Here is a 21,480-nt window from a genome sequence, read left to right as displayed (position 1 = left end):
AAATGGAAAGGATACAGCCACCGAAGGTTATATATCGAATTTATGCACCGAATGACATGTTAAAATCCTGACCGTCGATTAATATTAAGTTAAAATTAATCAACGGTCAGAATTTTGTTACGTCATTCGGTGCATAAATTCAGTGTATAACCTTCGGTGGCTGTAGCATTACTCTTCTTAAAATTTATCTAGAAAAGTTGTAAAGATAAAAGATATTAAAAGTTCATTTCACTCTCCTTTATTTATAACATTTTACATTTAATATGTGAATATATAGCATTTCGTACTTGAAATGCTGTAAATACGGTTAGTATATATATTAGTATCTTCTAATATTCCTAGAATATTGTTAGTATATATATTAGTATCTTATAATATTCCTAGAATATTGTTAGTATATATATTAGTATCTTATAATATCCCTAGAGTATTTGATTTTTCCTGTAATTATGCTAGGTTATAATCTTTCCATATATTGTATTTCCTTATTAACTTTGGCCTTCTCCACTATATATAGAGGCATCCTTTGTATAGTTGAGACACACAGAAATATACAATCATATGATTCCTCAAAGCTCTCTCTATTTCAACATGATATCAAAGCCACTACACTGATCTTCCTGTCTGTGCAAGCCGTTTCATTGATATTTCCTTCCGCACCAACCTTGGCTTTCCCTACACTAACAGTGGGATTTTTGAGGTTTTACATTCGATTTTTGCTCCCTTTTTTTATCAAATCTGATCATAAATGGAGTCTTGAGAATTTTATCGGTGTTTCTATGTCAAGATTTTCCCGATCCGCTTCTACACGTGCCCCCACGCGCCTCCTGAATATTCTGCATGTGCCACACATCTCCAAAAAAAAAAAAAAAAACCAGTATGTCTCACTCCTCTCCCACCCTTGATACCATTGTTCGTCCTATTGATACCATTTTAGATGGCTCAAATTATAATATGTGGGCTCAAAATATGAAAATATTTCTTAGAGGACGAAAATTGTGGCATTATGTTTCTGGTGATATTCTTGCCCCCAAGCAACAAGATGGTGAGAGTCTTGATAAGTTTGCATGTCCGCTTGAAGATTGGCATAATATTCATTATAAAATATTGTCTTGGTTTATCAATACTTCTGTTCCATTCATCAATAGCCTACTTCCCAAGCTTGGTAATGGTAAAGCTGCTTGGGATTTTCTTGCTAAACGATACAACTGCACTCATGATGCTTCGTTGCAGTTCCAGATTAAGACTAAGCCTTATCAGATGCGTCAGGAATCAAGTCAGTCCATTGCTGATTTTTATTCTCAAGTTAATAATCTTTGGGAACAATTGTCTGTTGCAGATCCTCAATTCAAATGTTCTGATGACATTGCATTGTTTCCAACCTATTGTGATCGTCGTAAATTTATGCATTTTATGATGGCGCTTCATGAGGATTTTGAATCTACTCGGGCCTCTCTTTTGCATCGCACACCTCTTCCCATTCTTGAGACTGCAGTTACTGAACTTATTTCTGAAGAAAATCGTCATTCAACCATGAAGATGCAAACTCCAGATTCAGTTGTTGCTGCCATCCCTAAGACTACCTTTGGATCTTCTCCAGCCTCGGGCCGTTTCCCTTCTCATTCCTCAAAGACTATCTTCTGTAAATACTGCAAATGTCCAGGTCACTTTGTTACGGAATGTTAAAAATTGTAGAACAAAAATCAGTCTCGGCCCCTTTGTTGCAAGCTGCTGCCGACTCCAACTGCTCCTTCTGCTCTTGAGTCTGCTGTTGAGCCTTCTTCAGTGTCCACTACTCTCACTGCTACTGACATTGAGGCATTTATTCATCAGGTTTTATCTCGGTCTTCTAGTGCTTTGTCTATCACCTTAGGTACATCTCCTTGGTTTTTTGATTTTGCATGTTGTAATCACATGACCTCTGATTCCACCATTTTTTCACAAAAATTTACTTTGTCACCCAATCCTATCATATATACTACTGATGGTTCTCATTTATCGGTTAGTCACATTGGGTCCATTTCCTCCCCTACCTTATCTGTTGACAACACCTATCTTGTTCCCAAGTTATCCTTAAATCTTCTTTCAGTTGGTCAACTTTGTGAATTAGGTCTTCAGCTTATCTTTTCTGATGCTGGTGTTGATGTACAGGATCCACAAACGGGTTAACTCATTGAGACAGGCAGTAAGATTGGACGTCTGTTCGAGCTTGCTTCTTTGCAGCTTCCATCCCATTTGTCTCACTCCATTGTTGCTCCTGCCATCTCTTCCCAATTATGGCATTCTCGGTTGGGTCATGCCTCTATACCTCGTGTTCGTCTTTTGGCCTCCCAAGGTCACCTAGGTTCTATAGGTTTTGAGTCTTTTGATTGTGTTTCCTGTCAACATGGCAAACAAACTCATTTACCTTTTAGTATAAGTGACTCTTTTTCGACTGCACCTTTTGATTTGATTCACTCTGATATTTGGGGTCCTGCACCCACTCCTACTGAGGGGGATCTCGTTATTTTGTTATCTTTGTTGATGATTATTCTCGTTATACATGGCTGTACTTGTTACAGCATCGATCTGAGCTTGTTCGTGTTTACCAAACTTTTCACAAAATGGTACAAACTTAATTTTCTCGTACCATTAAAGTTTTTCATTCAGATAATGCCATGGAATACAATGACAAAACTCTCCTTGAGTTCCTGAATCAACAAGGCACACTATCACATCGTTCTTGTCCCTATACCTCTTAACAAAATGGTCATGCCGAACGAAAACATCGTCATATCCTTGATACTGTAAGAGCTCTTTTACTTTTTGCTTCTTTACCTGAAAAGTTTTGGGGTGAAGCCGCTCTTACTACTGTGTACACAATCAATCGGGTACCGTCACCTATACTTCACAACAAATCTCCTTATGAGCTTCTCTATGTACGGTTCCTAACTATTCATTACTTGGTGTCTTTGGTTGTGCTTGTTTTGTTACTCTTCCTCCTCATGAACGAACCAAACTTGAACCTCGTTCTTGGTTATGCTGTTTTCTTGGTTATGGCTTAACTCAAAAAGGTTATTGTTGTTATGATCCTATCTCCAAATGTCTTCAAGTCTCTCATCATGTGGAGTTTTGGGAACACAAGCCATTTACTAGCATATCCACGTTCTCCCCTTCCTCCTCTAACCACTCACTCATATTCACTAATCCCTCTATTGCTATATTTTATGACTCTTCTGCAGAGATTCCGAGCTCCTCAGACAATTCTTCCACTACTGCACCCAATCCAGTTGATGCGTTTGATGGACCACCTGCCACACCACCCATTCCTCCGTCTTTTCCGCTCCCTGAACCTCGTTGTTCCAGTCGGGTAAGTGTTCCTCCTACTCATCTTCGTGATTATCACTGTTTCTCTGTCCTTGCCACCCTCCACGAACCTCACAATTATCGTGAGGCTCGTACTGACCCTCTTTGGCAGCAAGCTATGTTTGATGAATTGAATGCTCTTGTCAAAACACATACTTGGGATCTGGTGGACTTGCCTCATGGTAAAACTGTAGTGGGATGCAAGTGGATTTATAAAATCAAGACTTGAGCAGATGGATCAGTTGAATGCTACAAGGCTCGACTTGTTGCTAAGGGGTTGACCCAAGAGTATTGGATTGACTATGAGGAGACTTTTGCTCCTGTTGCTAGACTTACCTTTGTCAGATCTTTACTTGCAGTTGCTGCTGTCCGGCGTTGGGAACTTTTTCAAATGGATGTTAAAAACGCCTTCCTTAATGGTGATCTTACTGAAGAAGTTTACATGCAACCTCCACTTGGCTATGAGCATCCTCAAAATAAAGTTTATCGTTTTCATCGCGCACTTTATGGGCTCAAACAGGCTCCTCGAGCATGATTTGAGAAATTTCAGTTAGTGGTTTCTTAACAAGGCTTTCTTTCTAGCCCATATGATTATGCACTCTTTCTTCGCACTATTGGGGTAGGTACTATCCTTCTTCTTCTCTACGTAGATGATATGATTATTACTGGTCATGATATTACTGGTATTCGAGATCTTCAAACTTTTCTTAGTCAGAATTTTGAGATGAAAGATTTGGGACATCTTAACAACTTCCTAGGCCTTGAAGTTACTTCAAATTAGGATGGTTATTATCTCACTCAAGCAAAATATATCTTTGATTTACTTTCCAAAGCTGGGTTGATAGACAACAAGATAGCCACTAGTCCACTTGAGTAAAATACTAAGCTTCTGGCCACTGACGGTTCTCCACTTGTAGATGTAACTCTTTATCGACAATTAGTTGGCAGTCTCATTTATCTTACTGTCACCAGGCCTGACATTTCATATGTTGTTCATCTGGTCAGTCAGTTTATGAGTGCACCTCGATCTACCCATTTTGCTGCGGTTCTTCGAATTCTATGCTACATCAAGGGTACTATGTTTCATGGTCTACACTTCTCATCCCACTCCTCTCTGGAGCTACAAGCCTATTCTGATGCAGATTGGGCTGGTGATCCTACTGATCGTCGCTCCACCACTGGTTATTGTTTCTTACTTGGTACTTCTTTGATTTCCTAGTGTATTAAGAAACAGTCTATTGTTGCCCATTCTAGCACTGAGGCTAAGTATTGCGCTCTTGCTAATACAAAATCTGAATTTTGTGGTTACGTTGGCTTCTGAAAGATATGGGTGTTCCTCAATCAATAAGTTCTCCTCTTCACTGTGATAATCGTAGTGCCATCCAGATTGCGCATAATGATGTGTTTCATAAGCGTACTAAACATATTGAGATTGATTGTCATAAACATATTGAGATTGATTGTCACTTCATCCGCCATCATCTTCAGCGGGGTGTCCTCCAATTACATTCAGTTTCTTCTGAAGATAATCTTGCGGATATTTTCACGAAATCCCATCCACCTGGTCAACTTGGTGATCTTGTTTCCAAACACCAGTTGTCTTCGCCACCAAGAGTTTGAGGGGGGATGTTAGTATATATATTAGTATCTTATAATATTCCTAGAATATTGTTAGTATATATATTAGTATCTTATAATATCCCCAGAATATTTGATTTTTCCTGTAATTATGCTAGGTTAGAATCTTTCCATATATTGTCTTTCCTTATTAACTTCGGCCTTCTCCATTGTATATAGAGACCTCCTTTGTATAGTTGAGACACACAAAAATATACAATCATATGATTCCTCAAAGCTCTCTTTATTTCAACAAATACTAAACAATCACACTATTTATATTTAAAAGCTGTAATTGTGAAGTCGTAAAAACCGAGATTCTTGTAGTGGTTACTGGTTTTCATGGTAGTTCGGGGGTTACTATCTAATATAATATCGCTGGAAAAAAGTGCTTAGTATGTACCGGGACTTTATCATTAACAAATAAACAAGGAAACAATTATTTTCATTATGACTTTCCAGGTAAAATTAATGATAAAGAAATGAAAGAATTAAGCAATCTCTAATTCAATCTTTGCAATTAACCACCTTTTCCTCAATATAATGAATCTCTTGCAGAGTTCATTACGTGCAAAATATGTTATTTTCTAAACAATCACCAAAATTTCAACTGGGCTTTATCATATTAAGAAACAATATAAAGGTAATTTTACTACTTTACTCTTCCAACTACCTGTTAAATGCACTAATCAAGAAACGCAAAACAATTAATAAATTTTTAGGAAATTTTTTGCATTAAATCAAAAAATTAACAACCAGCAGAAATTGTAAACGAGGAGTAGACTCGGCAACTGAATCACGAATGGAACCAAATGAAAAATAAAATAAAAACGCGGTAACAAGAAGGAATGTTGTTAAAGCCAAATTATTATTATTTTTTTTTTTTTCTCATCAGAATTTGGAGTCAGTGGACTTAGGCTTAAGAGTGCAACTTGCGGAACCATTTTAAAAACTTTCTTGCTATTTATTTTACTGCATTTTCTATTTATGTACTGTTGGTTACCCGTAATCGCGTACACATCAGTTTTGATCTCAACAAAAGCCGATCGGATCACTTAAGTTGGTGTACTTTTGCATCAACATATAAGAAGTGATTTTTAACTCCCATGAAATTGATGAGTATCCCGTAGTTTTAAATGTATTTTTGTTTTGATAAGTTTAACCATAATGACACTATAAATTCTAATTACACTCATTCCCTATTTTATATTTTTGTTTATTCTTTAACCTTTAATTCTTATATAAACTCTAAATTTTAAGAATCATTTACAGCATTTAGTAAAAGTTGCAAGAAAGGCTATAACAAATCATTCCAAAAGCAATTTCAGAAGCATTTAAAAGCTATTATATAGTCTATGCTCTATGGCATAATATATATAATTTTTTTTTTTAATACCAGTAAAAACACCATTGTAGCCCGGCAAATACAGTACTATGATGGTTTAGTGCTAACAATCCTTTTTCTTATCATTATGAATTCTTAATTACTAATTTATTCTCATTTATTGATAATTATAGAAACAATATACAATTATGGTAACCCCAAGGGGTTGGCATGGAGGTTTGCCCCCTTCCTTGAGTTCCTGAATTCAAACCTTAGGGCCACCTACTACATTGTGACTTACTTGGTCTTTTGCTTATAAAGTGTTCAATGAACCATGAGAATTAGTTGAAGTGTGCACAAGTTGGCCTGAACACTCAGGGTACCCAAAAAAAAAAAAAAAAATACAGCTATGGTTCAATAAGAGATTGTAAATATCAAACTCTCAACTCTACTTCTTTACACCTCCCACCAATCAAATATATTAATTAAACTTGTTGTGTGTAATTTTTCCATTAAGCTCGGGCCTTCGTGAGGATATAGTTGGACCCAGAACTAGCTCGGCAATGATGATTGATCGACCCAGCATGAGCTAGTCACGAGCAATCCGAGCAATCATTCAATCAATCGCCAGATTACTTCAGATCCTAGATATTACGGGAATGACTAGATCAACAGCGATCACTGCGCAATCACAGCGCCCAATCGCGAGAATATTGGAATTGCAATTCAGATAAATTGTAATCCTCTTAATTCCGCTCTTTTCTTTGTACAAATCTTGTATATAAACCCCCTCAAACGATGAGGAATGGGTTACAAATTCACATAGGAATTATATTGTAAGCTCTCACAACAAATACAAAAACAATGGACGTAGACTTCAGAGTTAACCTCGCCGAACCACTTTAAAACTCTTATTGTCTTTACTTTATTACATTTTTACATACATTGATGATTTTTATTAAATCACGCGCACATTTATTCCGATTCCAATAGGATCAATCAAAATTCTTTGGTTGGCGCAGATTTCTGTATCAGTATTTTGGTGTTAAAAGGAGGGCCTCTACCAACATCTCAAGGATTCCGACAAACATCCATAGCAACCTACCTATTCCAAGCCCAAAATGGTGTACACCAGATCAAAAACCACCACTAGAAACCTAAAAAACGTGGAAGTTGCCCATCAGGAGGTGCAATAGGAGATCGTTGGACACCGACCACTTGTGCTGCCAGCCCAGCACACCACGAACAATCAGGGGGTAAGGACGTCAAACCCCGAAAATGGCCAGCTGATGGAGATAATCAGCATGATGGTTGCACAGGCGGTGCAACAGAACATGGCCGAGTTGTGGAACTAGAAACTGAGTGCTCGAAACCTCGACCAGCCACACTTCACCAATGCAACCCCAATAGGTATGAATTCTGCAGGTGGACGGTCCATTTCGTCAGCGTCGAGGGGCGATCAACACCCCCAACCTCGCAGACAGCACTTCGCCCACGAGTGCAAGTCCCGCGGCCAAACAAACCCCGGGAGGCTGCCAGGGAAGCAACCACAAAGAGAAAGTGAAGGCAATAGGCACCATCGAGAAGCTCGACAGTACCCCCAACATCAGTGTACAAGTATTAACTCATGCCCAAGATAAGATCGATCATCGCAGGCTCGCGAAGCAAGTCACATGCGTCAGTCTGGCAATGACCGATGTTTCGGTTACGACCAACATCGCAAGCAACGCATTGACGAGCATGATAGCACCTATCAGCCTAGCCTTCATAACTCGACCTCGCACATCAACGCACACGCCGGAGGAGCTTCACAAGCAACAGACTTGCAAACTCATTTGCTCGAGTTAAGACTTAACAAAGCTAGCTAGGGTAACCACAACGAAGATTTAGATCGCATGCTAAAAATGCTCGACGATCTAAAAGCTCGCTAGAACCACCTAACGGAAGAAGTAGTGAGTTCCCCTTTCACAGAAGAAGTTCACCAGGCCTTGCTTCCGCAAGGATTCAGGGTGTTAGAAAGCAAGTTCGATGAGAGAGGGGACCCTAGAGACCACCTCGACAACTTCAATGACCTGATAGAGCTACACCAGGTCAGTGACTTAGCAAAATGCTGATGCTTCACAGTCATGTTAGTCGGAGGTGCAAGAGGTGGTACAAGAGGCTCAAGGCGAACTCCATCAACTCTCGGCAACAATTCTTCTCGCTGTACTTGCAACAATTTCAAGCGAGGAGGCAGTTCGCAATGCCGCTCAGCTACTTAAGTAACATCCGTCAAGAGAGAGATGAAACGCTGACCTCGTACCTAACGAGGTTCCAGAATGAGCAGGCAAAGTTCGTCTATGCCCCCGAAGAATCCATCCGAACTTTGTTAATCGTAGGGATAAGGCTGAACACGGAGCTATGGAAAGAGCTCTAAAGCAAAGATCATGTAAGCATAGCCAAATTCTATTAGATGGCTGCAAAATACCAACAGGTAGAAAGCTTGCTGGCAACATTGGCTAGAAGCTCGACATAGGGGGCCCCGAACAGGCAACAAGATTACTTATCAGATAATCGTGGGGACCGAGACCGCAATGACAGGGATCGTAATAGGTTCCAAAAGAAACAGAGAATAGATAATCGTGGGGACAGGCAGCCTTTCCTGCGGTATGCAAAATATACCCCCTTCACTTAAGATGTTGCCCACATCTACGAAGTGTCCCAAGAGGCAAATAGTCTACCCGCTCCAGAAAGGATGAGGGGGGCTCCAGGCAGAAGAGATCGGCAAAGTACTGCCGATACCACAGGGACATCGGGCACAACACAAATGATTGTTGAGCTCTAAAGGATGCCATCAAAGACCTGATAAGAAGAGGTCATCTAAAAGAATTCGTTAAGGCGTAACCAGCTCGCGACAATCCTAGTGAGCAGAGTAACCAGGCCCCAAGTCAGGCTTAGAACCCAGCACAGCAAGCTCCGCCAAATCCCAATGAGGTCTTCATGTAAATGATCTACGGAGGACCTGACATAGCAGGGAACTCAAGACGTGCTCGCGAGCAATATGCTCGGAAAGCCATAACGAACTTGGTTCCCCGGGTAATGAGCTGCGAATAAAAGTTGCCCAAGGGACCCAAACAGGAAAGCGAAGTAGTAGGATTCATAGTAGATGAGTGCGAAGCAACCCCTCACCACAATTATGACACGATCATAATCGCGACTAGAATCAGCAATGCAAGAGCATTAAGGGTGATGGTCAACAATGGGAGCGCAACAAACATTATTTTCTTGGGAGCCTTTTGAGGAATGAGGTTCATAGAAAAGGACCTGTGAGCATGCCCTTCGTCGCTCTATGGGTTTACCTGGAACAACCTAGTTCCCAAGGGCCCAATTGACCATCCGGTAACCCTAGAGGTAGAGCCAAAGGTCAGAATAGTGATGACCAAATTTTTAGTGGTAAACTGCCCAACCATATACAACGTCATCCTCGAAAGGCCAATCTTGGATGATTTAAACGCGGTCACATCAGTGCGCTACCAAACAATGATATTTCTGACTACCGGAGGAGTCGCAATGATCAAGAGTTGCACCAAGGAATCTCAGGAATGTTACAACCGAGCTATAAATGCCACGCAGAACTGGCTGCACACAAGGACAATGATCATCGCAGAATCTAAGCCGAACCCCAGACCACTCGAGGATATCATAGATCCTCGCGTCCATATAGAAGAGCCCGTAACAAGGCCGATAGAAGAATTGCGAGAGATAAGGGTCATCGAGGAAGACTCAACTTGTGTACTAAAGGTCGGCAGTGGCTTGAGTGGCAAGGTGGCCGATAATATGGAGAGCTTCCTAAAGAAAAACCTCGACGTGTTCGCGTGGGTGCATGCGGACATGGTAGGGATCAGCCCCGAGTTAATGTGCCACAGGTTGAACCTCAATCCTAAAGCTTGGCCAATAAGGCAGAAAATAATATCTATGGATGCAGAGCACTCTAAAGCGCTCAAGGATGAAGTTGATAAGCTCCTGAACATTAACTTCATCAAGGAAGTCAAATACCCAGATTGGCTTGCCAACCCGGTCTTGGTCAAAAAGTCGAATGGCAAATGACGGACTTGCGTTGACTTTACAGATCTAAATAAAGCTTTTCCTAAAGATAACTTTCTACTTCCGCTTATCGATCAGCTAGTAGATGCAACAGATGAGAATGCACTTCTTAGTTTTATGGATGCATACTCGGGATACAATCAAATCCCAATGTACCAGCCTGATGAAGAGCATACCTCCTTTATTACTAACCGCAGAATTTATTGTTACAGGGTCATGTCATTCGGACTCAAGAATGCTGGGGCGATTTACCAGCACCTGGTGAACAAGATGTTTGCCGACCAAATTGGCAAGATTATGGAAGTTTAAATCGACGATATGTTCATCAAGTCTAAGGTCGCTGACAGCCATGTCGAGCATCTGGTGGCAATGTTCGACATCCCCAGAAAGTACTAGATAAAGCTCAACCCCTTGAAGTGTGATTTCAGAGTGAGCTCGGGGAAATTCTTGGGCTTCTTTGTGAACCAGCGGGGTGTCGAAGTCAACCCGGAGAAGATTCAAGCTCTCCTCGATATAAAAAGCCCGACTAGTATCAAACAGGTACATAGTTTGACGGGGCATGTGGCTGCACTCAGTAGATTTGTTTCCCAAGCCACATATAGATGCTTACCCTTCTTCGGAACCTTGAAAGGGAAGAAATGTTTCAAATCAACAGAGGAGTATGAGAAAGCTTTCCAAAAGCTAAAGAGACATCTGGGACAGCCTCCCTTACTATCGAAACCTATCCAAAGTGAGCCATTGCTATTGTACTTATCAGTATCAAAGTCTGCCGTCAACCTAGCGTTGGTACGCAAAGAGGGAAGAGTTCAATGACCGATGTACTATGTGAGTAAGAGATTGCTCGACGCAGAGACGAGATACCCTGAAATGAAAAAGCTTGCCTTCGCCCTTGTCGTCGCTGCCAGAAAGCTACAACCTTATTTCCAAGCACACTCCATCCATATGTTAACAAACTTTCATCTGAAGAAGATAATGTGGAAGCCTGAGGCATCGGGTAGATTGATTTAATGGACAATGAAAATGAGTCAGCACGATATCAAATATATCCCAAGGACAGCGATCAAAGGCCAAGCTTTGGCAGACTTTATATCTGAGTTCTCCTACCAGCTAGAAGGCGAAGTAAGCCCGTCGGGGGCAGATACCACTAAGGATGTAGAACAACAGAAGCTGAAGTTCGACGACTTATGGCAATAGACCTTGTATGTAGACGGTTCCTCGAACAAGAAAGGGGCAGGAGTGGGGCTCTTGCTCTAAAGTCTTAAGGGAAACTCAATCAGAGCCGCGGTAAGATTCGAGTTCGCCGCCTCCAACAATGAGGCTGAGTACAAGACATTGCTCGCAGGAATACGCCTTACCAAGGAAATGGGGGCAGAATCCATCAAGGTGTACAGTGACTCACAACTTGTAATCCACCAAATTACCGGGGAATACCAAGCAAAAGAAGACAAGATGGTGTCCTACCTCCAGTTGGTGGAAACCGAGCTCAAGTAATTTAAGTGCTCTATTGTCCTCCAGATCCTAAAGGAGAAGAACTCGCAAGTAGATGCTCTAGCTCGCTTAGCCACAACGATGGGCCAAGAGAAGATTAAGTCCATACTAGTCAAGTTCCTACCAAAGCCAAACATCACCGCTCCACAAAAATCAGACCTAGCTACGAGTCAGAGATACGGTTGGATGGATGCGATCACCACTTACTTAAGGGATGAAACATTACTAGATGAGAGAACTGAAGCCAGAACAGTTCGTACAAAAGCAGTTCGATATACACTCATCAATGATAAATTATACAAGCGTGGATTCAATGTGTCGTTACTGCGATGTATTAACCATGAAGACACGAACTATGTTCTGAGAGAAATCCACAAGGAAATTTGTAGAAACCACATAGGAGGCAGATCTCTAGCATACAAGGTGCTTCGCCAGGGATATTACTGGCCAACAGTTTATGAAGATGCAGTGGACTATGTTTGTAGTGTGACAGATGCTAGAGATTTACAGATATCCCACGAGGTCCATCGCAAGAATTGACCACTCTAACAAACCCTTGGCCATTCACGATCTGGGGCATCGACCTTATCATCCCCTTGCCTCAAGGAAAGTGGGACTTAAAGTTCGCAGTAGTTATCATTTACTATTTCACCAAGTGGGCAGAGGCTGAACCCCTAGCAACAATAACGTCGAACAAGCTAAAAGACTTTGTCTATAAAAACATAATTTTTTGGTTTGGGATTCCCCACACAATAATAACCGACAACGGGAAATAGTTCGACAGTAAAGACTTTAGGACCTTCTGCGAGCAGCTCGGCATCAAGCAGAGTTTCGCCGCCGTTTATCAGCCCCAAGCCAACGGGCAAATAAAGGTTGTAAACAAGGTAATCAAGCGCACCATAAAGAAAAAGCTCGATGATCTTAAAAGAAGATGGGCCGACGAATTGCCAAAAGCTCTATGGTCCTATAGAACGATGGCCAAGAGCTCGACAGGTGAAACCCCATTCTCTCTATCATACGAGTGTGAGGCAATGGCCCCAGTTGAAGTGGGAATCAGTTCATTCCAAAGAGAAGCCTTTGACAAAGAAGTAAATGAAGACCTTCTCTGCCTGAGACTAGACCTGATCGAAGAACATCAGGTCAAGTCTCAGTTAAGGCTTACCTCGTATCAACAGCGAGCCAAACAATACTTCAATACCAAAGTAAAAAACAAAGACTTTGAGGTGGGCGATCTAGTCTTTAGGAAGGTCGTCTAGGGTATCTAAAACCCGAACTTGGGGGTATTTGGGCCCAAATGGGAAGGTCATTTTAGGATCTCCAAAAAGCTCGCACCAAGATCTTCTCACCTGGAACGCAATGGCGAAGCGATAATGCGAGCTTGGAATGCCAAGCACTTGCGAAGGTATTACCAATAAGCAGCTCGGGTTTCACTGTTCTATATTCGTTGTACGGCAAAAACACTTGATCAATAAAAGAGATATTATTCACTATCGTCTTTGTCCGTAATTAACGCCTTTAGTTCATTAGCATTTAATTACAGATCCATAAATCGCGTCCTACGTGATGATATCCCAAAAAGAAAACTCAGAGTCAAGAGTCCAAAAAATGCAGCTTATCTCGAAAAGGCCACGCCAAAATCAAACTCTTTAAGGATGAAACATCCTAAATCGATGAAGTTCAACTTGAAAAAATTTACGAAAAAACACGTTGAGAGAAATCAGCCTCAAGCTAGCGACTAAAAAACTCAAAAAGGATGATAAGTCTAAAATCAAAGTTGATCAGCGCATAAGATTTCCTCGCATAAATCCGAAAAAGCTCCTTAAGAAGCAAGCTACGTATGACTTAGAGCAAATTCGGATTTTATATTACAAGTCCAACTAGGACGATGAAATGACTCCGCAGAAAAATGATAATTATTGATCGATGAGGAAATGATAAAAAATTTCTTATATTGATTGAGTTTGATTACATTCTTCAAATGGGGGGAGGGTCAATAACAAAAAACAAAAAAGATGATGTTTCAAGCAATTGGGGGAGCATGAGTTTCATCTTTGACCTATTTGGGAAGGTCGTCGTCGAGTGGGAGAGATGGCTCATCAACAGGAGGAACGACGACTTCCTCTCCAGGGTTGGCAGCCTCGGTTGGAGGAAGCATGGTCAGGGGATTTGAATCCTCAACTTCGATTCGGGGCTTGGCCTCCTTCTCGCCTTCCTCGATTTCATCTTAACCCTAGCCCTCTTCCTCGGAGTCGTCCGAGTAAACATAGGTCTCTTTTCGAGTTAGGAGGCCAAGTTCAAATAGTCCTCGCTTGACCTTGTTCAGAAGGCAGTAGGTTGTCAGGAGGCCCAAGCTGATGTTAGGTAGCTCGAGCTTCAAATTAAGGAGCTGAATGAGACCATTACTGCTCGAGCCTGGGGCAATAACAAAAAACAAAAAAGATGATGTTTCAGGTAGCCAGGGGCGTAGGAGTTTCATCTTCGATCTATCCGGGAAGGTCGTCATCGAGGAGGAGAGATGTCTCGTCGACAGGAGGAATGATGACTTCCTCTCCAAGGTTGGCAGCCTCGATTGGGGGAAGTGTGGTAAGGGGATTCGAATCCTCGACTTCGATCCGAGGCTTGGCCTCTTCCTCGCCTTCCTCGATTTCCTCTTGACCCTCGCCGTCTTTCTCGGAGTCATCTGAGTAAACATAGATCTCTCCTCGAGCTTTCACTTTCATCCTCTCAACTTCCTTCTAGTAAGCTCACGGAAGAAAAGAGAAGTTGGTTAAAGGATGGACTTCCCATAACTTCTTAACAAGGAAGACGGATGTCTCCCAAGCCCGAGCAGTAATGGTCTCGTTCAGCTCTTCAATTTGAAGCCCGAGCGGCTTGACATCAGCTTCGGCCTCTTGGTGACCTACCACCTCCTGGGCAAGGTCAAGCGAGGACTGCTTGAACTTGGCCTCCCAGCTCGCAGTAGCCTTCTGAGTCGATGATAGCTCAGAGTTCAGCTTGTTGTTGGCACCCAACTGTTGTGCCAAAGTCTTTTTGACCTCTATGGCCTTAGCTTCAGCTTTGGCCCGAGCAACCTCGCTCACTTTGAGTTCATCAAGGAACTCCCTTTCCTTGACCTGGAAGGTCGCAACTTCCCCTCTAAGCTGTTTGAGCTCAGCCTGCTTTGTCTCATTTTCTTTCTCTACAAGTTCGACCTTGGCTAAAGCGTTCTCCTTCACTGTCTCCACTGCCTGCCATCCTCGATGAGTGCCCTCCAAAGTGTCGTAGCACTCATCATAGAAGAGTCTGCTTGCCAAGGCAGCCTAAAGAGAGAATAAAAGAGAATCAGCAAAAAGCAGGGATAACATACGAGTAAAAAAGAAAAGAAGCAAGCTACCAGTACCTTTGCCGTGAAGCTGCATACCAAGCCCAACATCTCAATGGGTGCAACATCCCTAATGGCCGTGTAAGTTCGTAAGGTGACAACATCCTTGGCCACTGCGGCCCTGAGGCCAATGTGATCGGGGATTTGGTCGATCATCTCATCAACCGTAGCATGGGCCGCCTCGTCCATCTTCTTATTTTTTGGCCGGAGTAATCCATACTTACTCCCCCCGGCAGTGTCTGTCTCGCCCGCAAGAGCAGACTTCTTCTTGGCCAAGTCTTTGGTCGCTACTCTCTGAAGGCTGCTAGCATGCATGGCAACCTTTTTGCCCAAGCCAACTTTCTGCTCGGCCATTTTCTGCTTGCCTGAGCCCCCTTGAGTCTCGGTTGCTTTCTTCTTCCTCGAGCCATAATGCTGCTCGGATGCTTTATGTTTTCTCGAACCTCCAGTTAGCTCGGGCGTCTTCTTCGTTGGCCCTTTTTGGGGCTCAACAACGCTCTTCTTGCCAACGGCCTTAGAGGGTGTCACGGGCTTTTTAGCGCTTAGGCCTCCCCCAATCTCGCTATCGATGTGCTTTGAGCCGGTAGTGTCCACAAGCTATTTTGTCGAGCTGTTTCATCGTCAAAGCAGTCGGTGGCTTCGACGGCCGCCGTTTTTTTCTTAAGGCCCTTGGGTTTTCTAGCCTACATCTTTGCAAGGAAAGAGGCAAACAAATTAGTGACCTATTTGCACGGGAAAGTAAACACGAGCAAGTAACAACTTAACCTTTTTCTAAAATCGTAAGGAATCTTGCCTCGTCCTGACAAAAGCCGTACGCCTTCAAATGAGGAAGCGTGAGAAGCTCGTTGACATTACGTTGGTCATCAGGAAGATTACTAAAATGTTGGAGCCTCTGTAAGCTCGGGCCGAAAGGAAATTCTACTTGACGTTAACTGCACAAACAAAATAGCTCGGTTTGATGGAGCACAAAGCTCAAAGGCAATCCACGTGCACATTGGAAGTCAAAACCTTACTTGCTTCTGCAGCGAAGACATCGGTCTCTCAGGCTTTATAAAAGATGTACTGTGAGTCTTAATGAGAGACCTTCTTCGAGACGTCGACCAGCCCAGTGAGACGTATCTTCCTCACCTTGGAAAGCTAATATGTTTGGTATTGCCCTTTCTTTAGCATATATAGATGGACGAGTTCCTTGATGGATGGCTCGCCTAGATCATCGATCATGTATGCGATGTATATTGCGACGATGATCACGTATGAATTAGTAGACAACTGGAGAGGAACGATGTCAAATCGCCTTAACACGCTGTCAATGAATTAGTGCAGGGGAATGGACGCCCCGCACCTGAGAAGGGTCTCAAAGATCGCCACCCATCCAGACAGAGGGTTCTTCCGAAAGTGCTCCCTCGGGACCATCAGGTTAAGCTGCGACGCATAGACCGCTTTTATGCGCTCTAGATCCTCGATGGTAATCGAGGATTGAGGTTCCTTTCGCAACCTATGAGCTGAGGACAGCTAAGAGTGAGCCAACTGGATCGAAGCGCGGTCAGACAAGCCCGTAGTGTCAGGGTCTGAGCTTCAGGCAACGAATTCTTTGGAGACCTCGGGGGTCACATCCCCAAGAGCTGCCGAGCCCACCGACGAATTGAATATGTGATCTATCGTACGACTGCTGGAGGAAGACATGGCTGTAGTTTGCTTACAGATACTTGAGAAAGAAGCGAGCATGTGTCAGAGCTTAAACAAATCAGCAACCATTCTACACTCGCTTCCATTTCAGGCCCCCGAGGTAGCTTACGCAACACGACGAATGCACGCGACCTACCCAGGGCACCGGCGGCCATGATGTTAAACCCTTGTAAATCCCAAGACCACTGGAGATGCACCCAAAAACCCTACTAAAACCCTAAAAAACACAATATGGCCACTATAATGGCTACCCTTTGATGCAAAAAAATGCAAAGAACGGAAAAGGAAAGGGAAAAGAACCTTATCGGAATGAGGAATGCAAAACAACTTGCTGGAAAGACCACCATGACGATGTAGAAACAACGGCGAGGCGAAAAGAGCAAGAGAGTCAGAGAACTTTCAGAGTAACTATTTTGATAGTTTTCGCCACCTTTTATAGCGGTTTGCATAGGAGACGAAAGAGCGAGGTTCAATCATGGCCATCGACCTATAATTGATCCTAACCCTTTATTCGTCGAGCAATCTCAGCCCTCAGACGTGGCCATGTGTCGACCATCCGTGAGGAGCGATGAATTGTTAGACTATTGTAATTATAACTGTCACCACACGTCGCCTCGACTTTACGCGTGAACATTTGTGGTCGCCCACACGCGACGAAACTTGACAACCAAAGGCTACTGCATTAAATGCGACACGACCACGCAAAAATTACATGTTTGCGCTAACTTTTCATATTCTGAGTTTTGATAGGTAACATGGAGAGTAAAGATCCAAGCATGAAGTACGTCGGCCAGACATAAGGTCGACCTTGGAAGCTTGATCGAACTTACACTCAGAGACCTGCTGATGAGGCCAAGCTTGAAGTCAAATCGAGCAATAATCTTCGAAGCCCGAAACGAGCATCGAACATTAGGGGGCAGATGTTGTGTGTGATTTTTCCATCAAGCTCGGGCCTTCGCAAGGATATAGCTCAACCTAGAACTAGCTCGGCAACAATGATTGATCGATAATCATTCAATCAATCCCTAGATTACTTCAAATCCCAGATATTATGGGAATGATTAGATCAACAGCGATCACTGCATAATCACAGCGCCCAATCGTGAGAATATCAGAATTGCGATTCAGATCAGTTGTAATCCCCTTAATTGCGCTCTTTTCTTTGTACAAATCTTGTATATAAACCCCCTCAAACGTTGAGGAAGGGGTTACGAATTCACATAGGAATTATATTGTAAGGTCTCACAGCAAATGCAAAAACAGTGGACGTGGCTTCAGAGTTAACCTCGCCGAACAACTTTAAAACTCTTATTGTGTTTACTTTATTGTATTTTTACATACATTGCTTATTTTCATTAAATCACGTGCACATCCGTTCCGATTCTGACATGATCAATCGGAATTCTCTGGTTGGTGCAGATTTTTATATCAACAAAACTCAAACTATTATCAATACAAAGCTAGTGTGGCTGGAGGAGTTCAAAGAAGCATTTAAAGAAGACCGTGAATAAAAGAGAGCAAGATCAAGACAGATTGAGAAGTCAATGTTAGAGATTCGGTTGATCGGAGAGATAAGTGATAATTTGTTGGGAAACAGAGGAAGAAATCTTAACTTAATCTGGTGGCTGGAGTGATTTTGACTGGACACCGCCGTGACTATGAAAGCCGGCCAGATTCACTGATGATTCAAGTTCCTAACTTCTCTTGCTTACTTGGAGAAATATTCAAGGAGACAATTGTGGAAGAAAGTGTTAAAGTGAGATTAGAAAGGCAAAGGGAAGTAATATGAAGGATATAAATGGGAGATGAAATTTGAGAATTATCTCCTTGGTCTCCCCTCCAAATACTTAGAACCTTTCTTAAAATTTATCTGGAAAAGTTGTAAAGATAAAAGATATTAAAAGTTCATTTCACTCTCCTTTATTTATAACATTTTTACATTTAATATGTGAATATATAGCATTTCATACTTGAAATGCTGTAAATACTAAACAATCACACCATTTATATTTAAAACCTGTAATTGTGAAGTTGTAAAAACCGAGATTTCTTGTAGTGGTTACTGGTTTTCATGGTAGTTCCGGGGTTACTATCTAATATATTATCGCTGGAAAAAAGTGCTTAGTATGTACCGGGACTTTATCATTAACAAATAAACAAGGAAACAATTATTTTCATTATGACTTTCCAGGCAAAATTAATGATAAAGAAATGAAAGAATTAAGCAATCTCTAATTCAATCTTTGCAATTAACCACCTTTTCCTCAATATAATGAATCTCTTGCAGAGTTCATTATGTGCAAAATATGTTATTTTCTAAACAATCACCAAAATTTTAACTGGGCTTTATCATATTAAGAAACAATATAAGATAATTAACTATACTTTACTCTTCAACTACCGTTAAATGCACTAATCAAGAAACGCAAAACAATTAAAATTTTTAGGAAATTTTTTGCATTAAATCAAAAAATTAACAACCAGCAGAAATTGTAAACGAGGGTAGACTCGGCAACAATCACGAATGGAAACAATGAAAAATAAAAAAGCGGTACAACCAGGAATGTTGTTAAAGCCAAATTCTTTTTTTTTTTTTTTTTTTTTTTTTCTCGCATCAAATTTGGAGTCAGTGGATGATATGAGAAAATTCTATAATCTCTCTGATCGTAGCTTGGGCCTTGAACTGATATTATGATGAGTTGGAGCGTTTGCCGAGGAACTGAAAAATTCTGCGTACATTTCCATGAAAAACTTGTCAACAATGTCGACATAAACAGGGCAGGAGAGGCGAGAATAGTAATGAAGAACCTCTTCTATGTCTAACAAATGATCCACGTTGCTCATATCCATCATCTCTAGCTCCTTTAGCTTTTCCACTAATAAAAAATTCCTTTCTTCTCTTGTACCCGCAGAACATGCATCTAAATCTTCTTGTTTTTTCTGTTTAGAATATTGATGCGTTTCTCTTCCAGGTATGATCTGATCCTTGTCGTTCTTCAGTGGACTTGACTTTGTAAGCTTCATGAAACTCCCGCTTATAACCTCCTTTTCTTGTTTCATTGGCGACGATGCTATATTATTCTTCTTCTCCGATCTCTTCTTCGGTTTCCCATTTTCTGACTCCCATTGGTTGGTGAAGTCAGTGTAAAACTTGTCAAGTTCTTTGTAACTGGCTTGGATATCCATTTCAACGCCAACAGAATTAAAAGATTTTGGATTGTAGGGAGGGGTTTTGGGTATTCTTTCGTAATGATCAGTGGCAGAAAAGAAAGACTTCAAATTTTGCATGGTTTTCTGAAAGAATTTTTTGGTGTTGGAAATGGATTTTCTTAGCAGCATTGGTGGCTCTAAGGGGAATAAGTAAGAAATATTCTTTATTAATTTATTTTTAATCTCTTACCTGCTGCAAAAGCCAAGAAGAGCAGTAGCCGTTCAGTCACAGACGATCAATCTCTCTGGCTTCTCTTGGTGGTGAGGTCAGTGAAGATTTCTTTATAGAGATAAGAGACGTTGGAGAGTCATTAAATAGTTGAAGATTGTTTAACTCAAAAAGAGAGAAGAGTCAAGTCATATCCCTCCTTCTTTAGGACGTTCAAGTTCAACTTTATGTTATTTTTTCTTGACACGCTCCCTTCTTGTCTCTGTGTTTTGTTCTTGGTGGCCAGGAGTCCCCACAATGCTCTCTCTCATGGAAAAAAAAATGAAAACTTGTGATAGTATATTGGTGATGATATGTATATATATATATGGTTTGGTTGCTTTTTCTTTGAATGTGGAGTTGGTGTGTAAGCTCTTTAGCAGAAAGAAAGGAGCGGGTGCGGTTGTTGAATTGGTTCTCTCGGTTAGCTAATCTCATTGATTGCCTTTACTTGTTTATCTATACTATAAGTACATTACATATTTAACTGTATTTTGATCGTATTTTCTCCCTTAATTGTTTGACTTACACCAGTGTAAAAAGTTGGATGATGAAATTTACCCTTTAAAAAAGTGGAGAATTAATTAAATAACACAACGCAGAGGATTGACCCCACTAATGGTGCTTTACTTACATTGAATTCTTTTGGTCTGGCACTTTCAACCATTATTTGGCTGTTTCTAAATTCACATTTCAATTCCCATATGATCTGAGCTGTTTTATAACTAAAGTATAATATTCATGGTTAGTGGCAAATGAGATGAGACAATCATCATCCCGTCAATCACGCAATTAGCTGGACTTATCAATCCTCTCATTAAAAAATGCCCTTTTCTAATTCTACAAAAGCAATTGATTTTGGACTGGATCGATCGAGATAACATTACAAATTCTTATTAATCAGATTCCATATACTTTAACAATTTTTTAGTTCATATATTTCTATTACCCAAAAAAAAAAAAACTTCTAATTAATATGTATTTGTCAATGATATGATAAGAGAATATACATAAAGAGAGTAATGAACTATCTCTGGGTGGTTGAGTGGTTTGATAGGGACTTTTGTATATATTATTCAAAAGTTTCTGAATTCAAGTCTCTCTTCGAATGCTAATAGAGGGTAACTACTATAATTCTTATCTGATCAATAGTTTCAA

The 21,480-nt window shown here is 41.3% G+C and overlaps 2 protein-coding genes across 2 annotated transcripts; one reads left to right on the top strand and one right to left on the bottom strand.

The window, feature by feature from the left end:
• The first annotated feature begins 9,700 nt into the window (after positions 1–9,700).
• Positions 9,701–10,678, top strand: LOC116116470. The gene is made up of 2 exons (XM_031402535.1): positions 9,701–10,342; positions 10,448–10,678. Exons 1-2 carry the CDS (start codon positions 9,701–9,703, stop codon positions 10,676–10,678), a joined length of 873 nt encoding a protein of 290 aa, XP_031258395.1.
• An 8,817-nt stretch (positions 10,679–19,495) lies between these two features.
• LOC116116477 lies at positions 19,496–20,597 on the bottom strand. Its single transcript, XM_031402542.1, has one exon. The coding sequence runs from the start codon at positions 20,241–20,243 to the stop codon at positions 19,554–19,556; it is 690 nt and encodes a 229-aa protein (XP_031258402.1). The 5' UTR covers positions 20,244–20,597; the 3' UTR covers positions 19,496–19,553.
• Between the last annotated feature and the right edge of the window lie 883 nt (positions 20,598–21,480).

Source organism: Pistacia vera, unplaced genomic scaffold (genome assembly GCF_008641045.1).
Source record: "Pistacia vera cultivar Batoury unplaced genomic scaffold, PisVer_v2 Contig777, whole genome shotgun sequence".
NCBI lineage: Eukaryota > Viridiplantae > Streptophyta > Magnoliopsida > Sapindales > Anacardiaceae > Pistacia > Pistacia vera.
Note: the sequence above shows the minus strand (reverse complement) of the source record. Positions and strands in the feature narration are given on the sequence as shown.

Bases quoted from the DNA above. Each gene is read 5' to 3' on its own strand.
- LOC116116470 (XM_031402535.1), top strand. From the start codon at position 9,701: ATGACCAAATTTTTAGTGGTAAACTGCCCAACCATATACAACGTCATC. The intron at 10,343-10,447 runs GTCTTGGTCAAA...CTTATCGATCAG, and splicing joins CAGATTGGCTTGCCAACCCG to CTAGTAGATGCAACAGATGA.
- LOC116116477 (XM_031402542.1), bottom strand. From the start codon at position 20,243: ATGCTGCTAAGAAAATCCATTTCCAACACCAAAAAATTCTTTCAGAAA.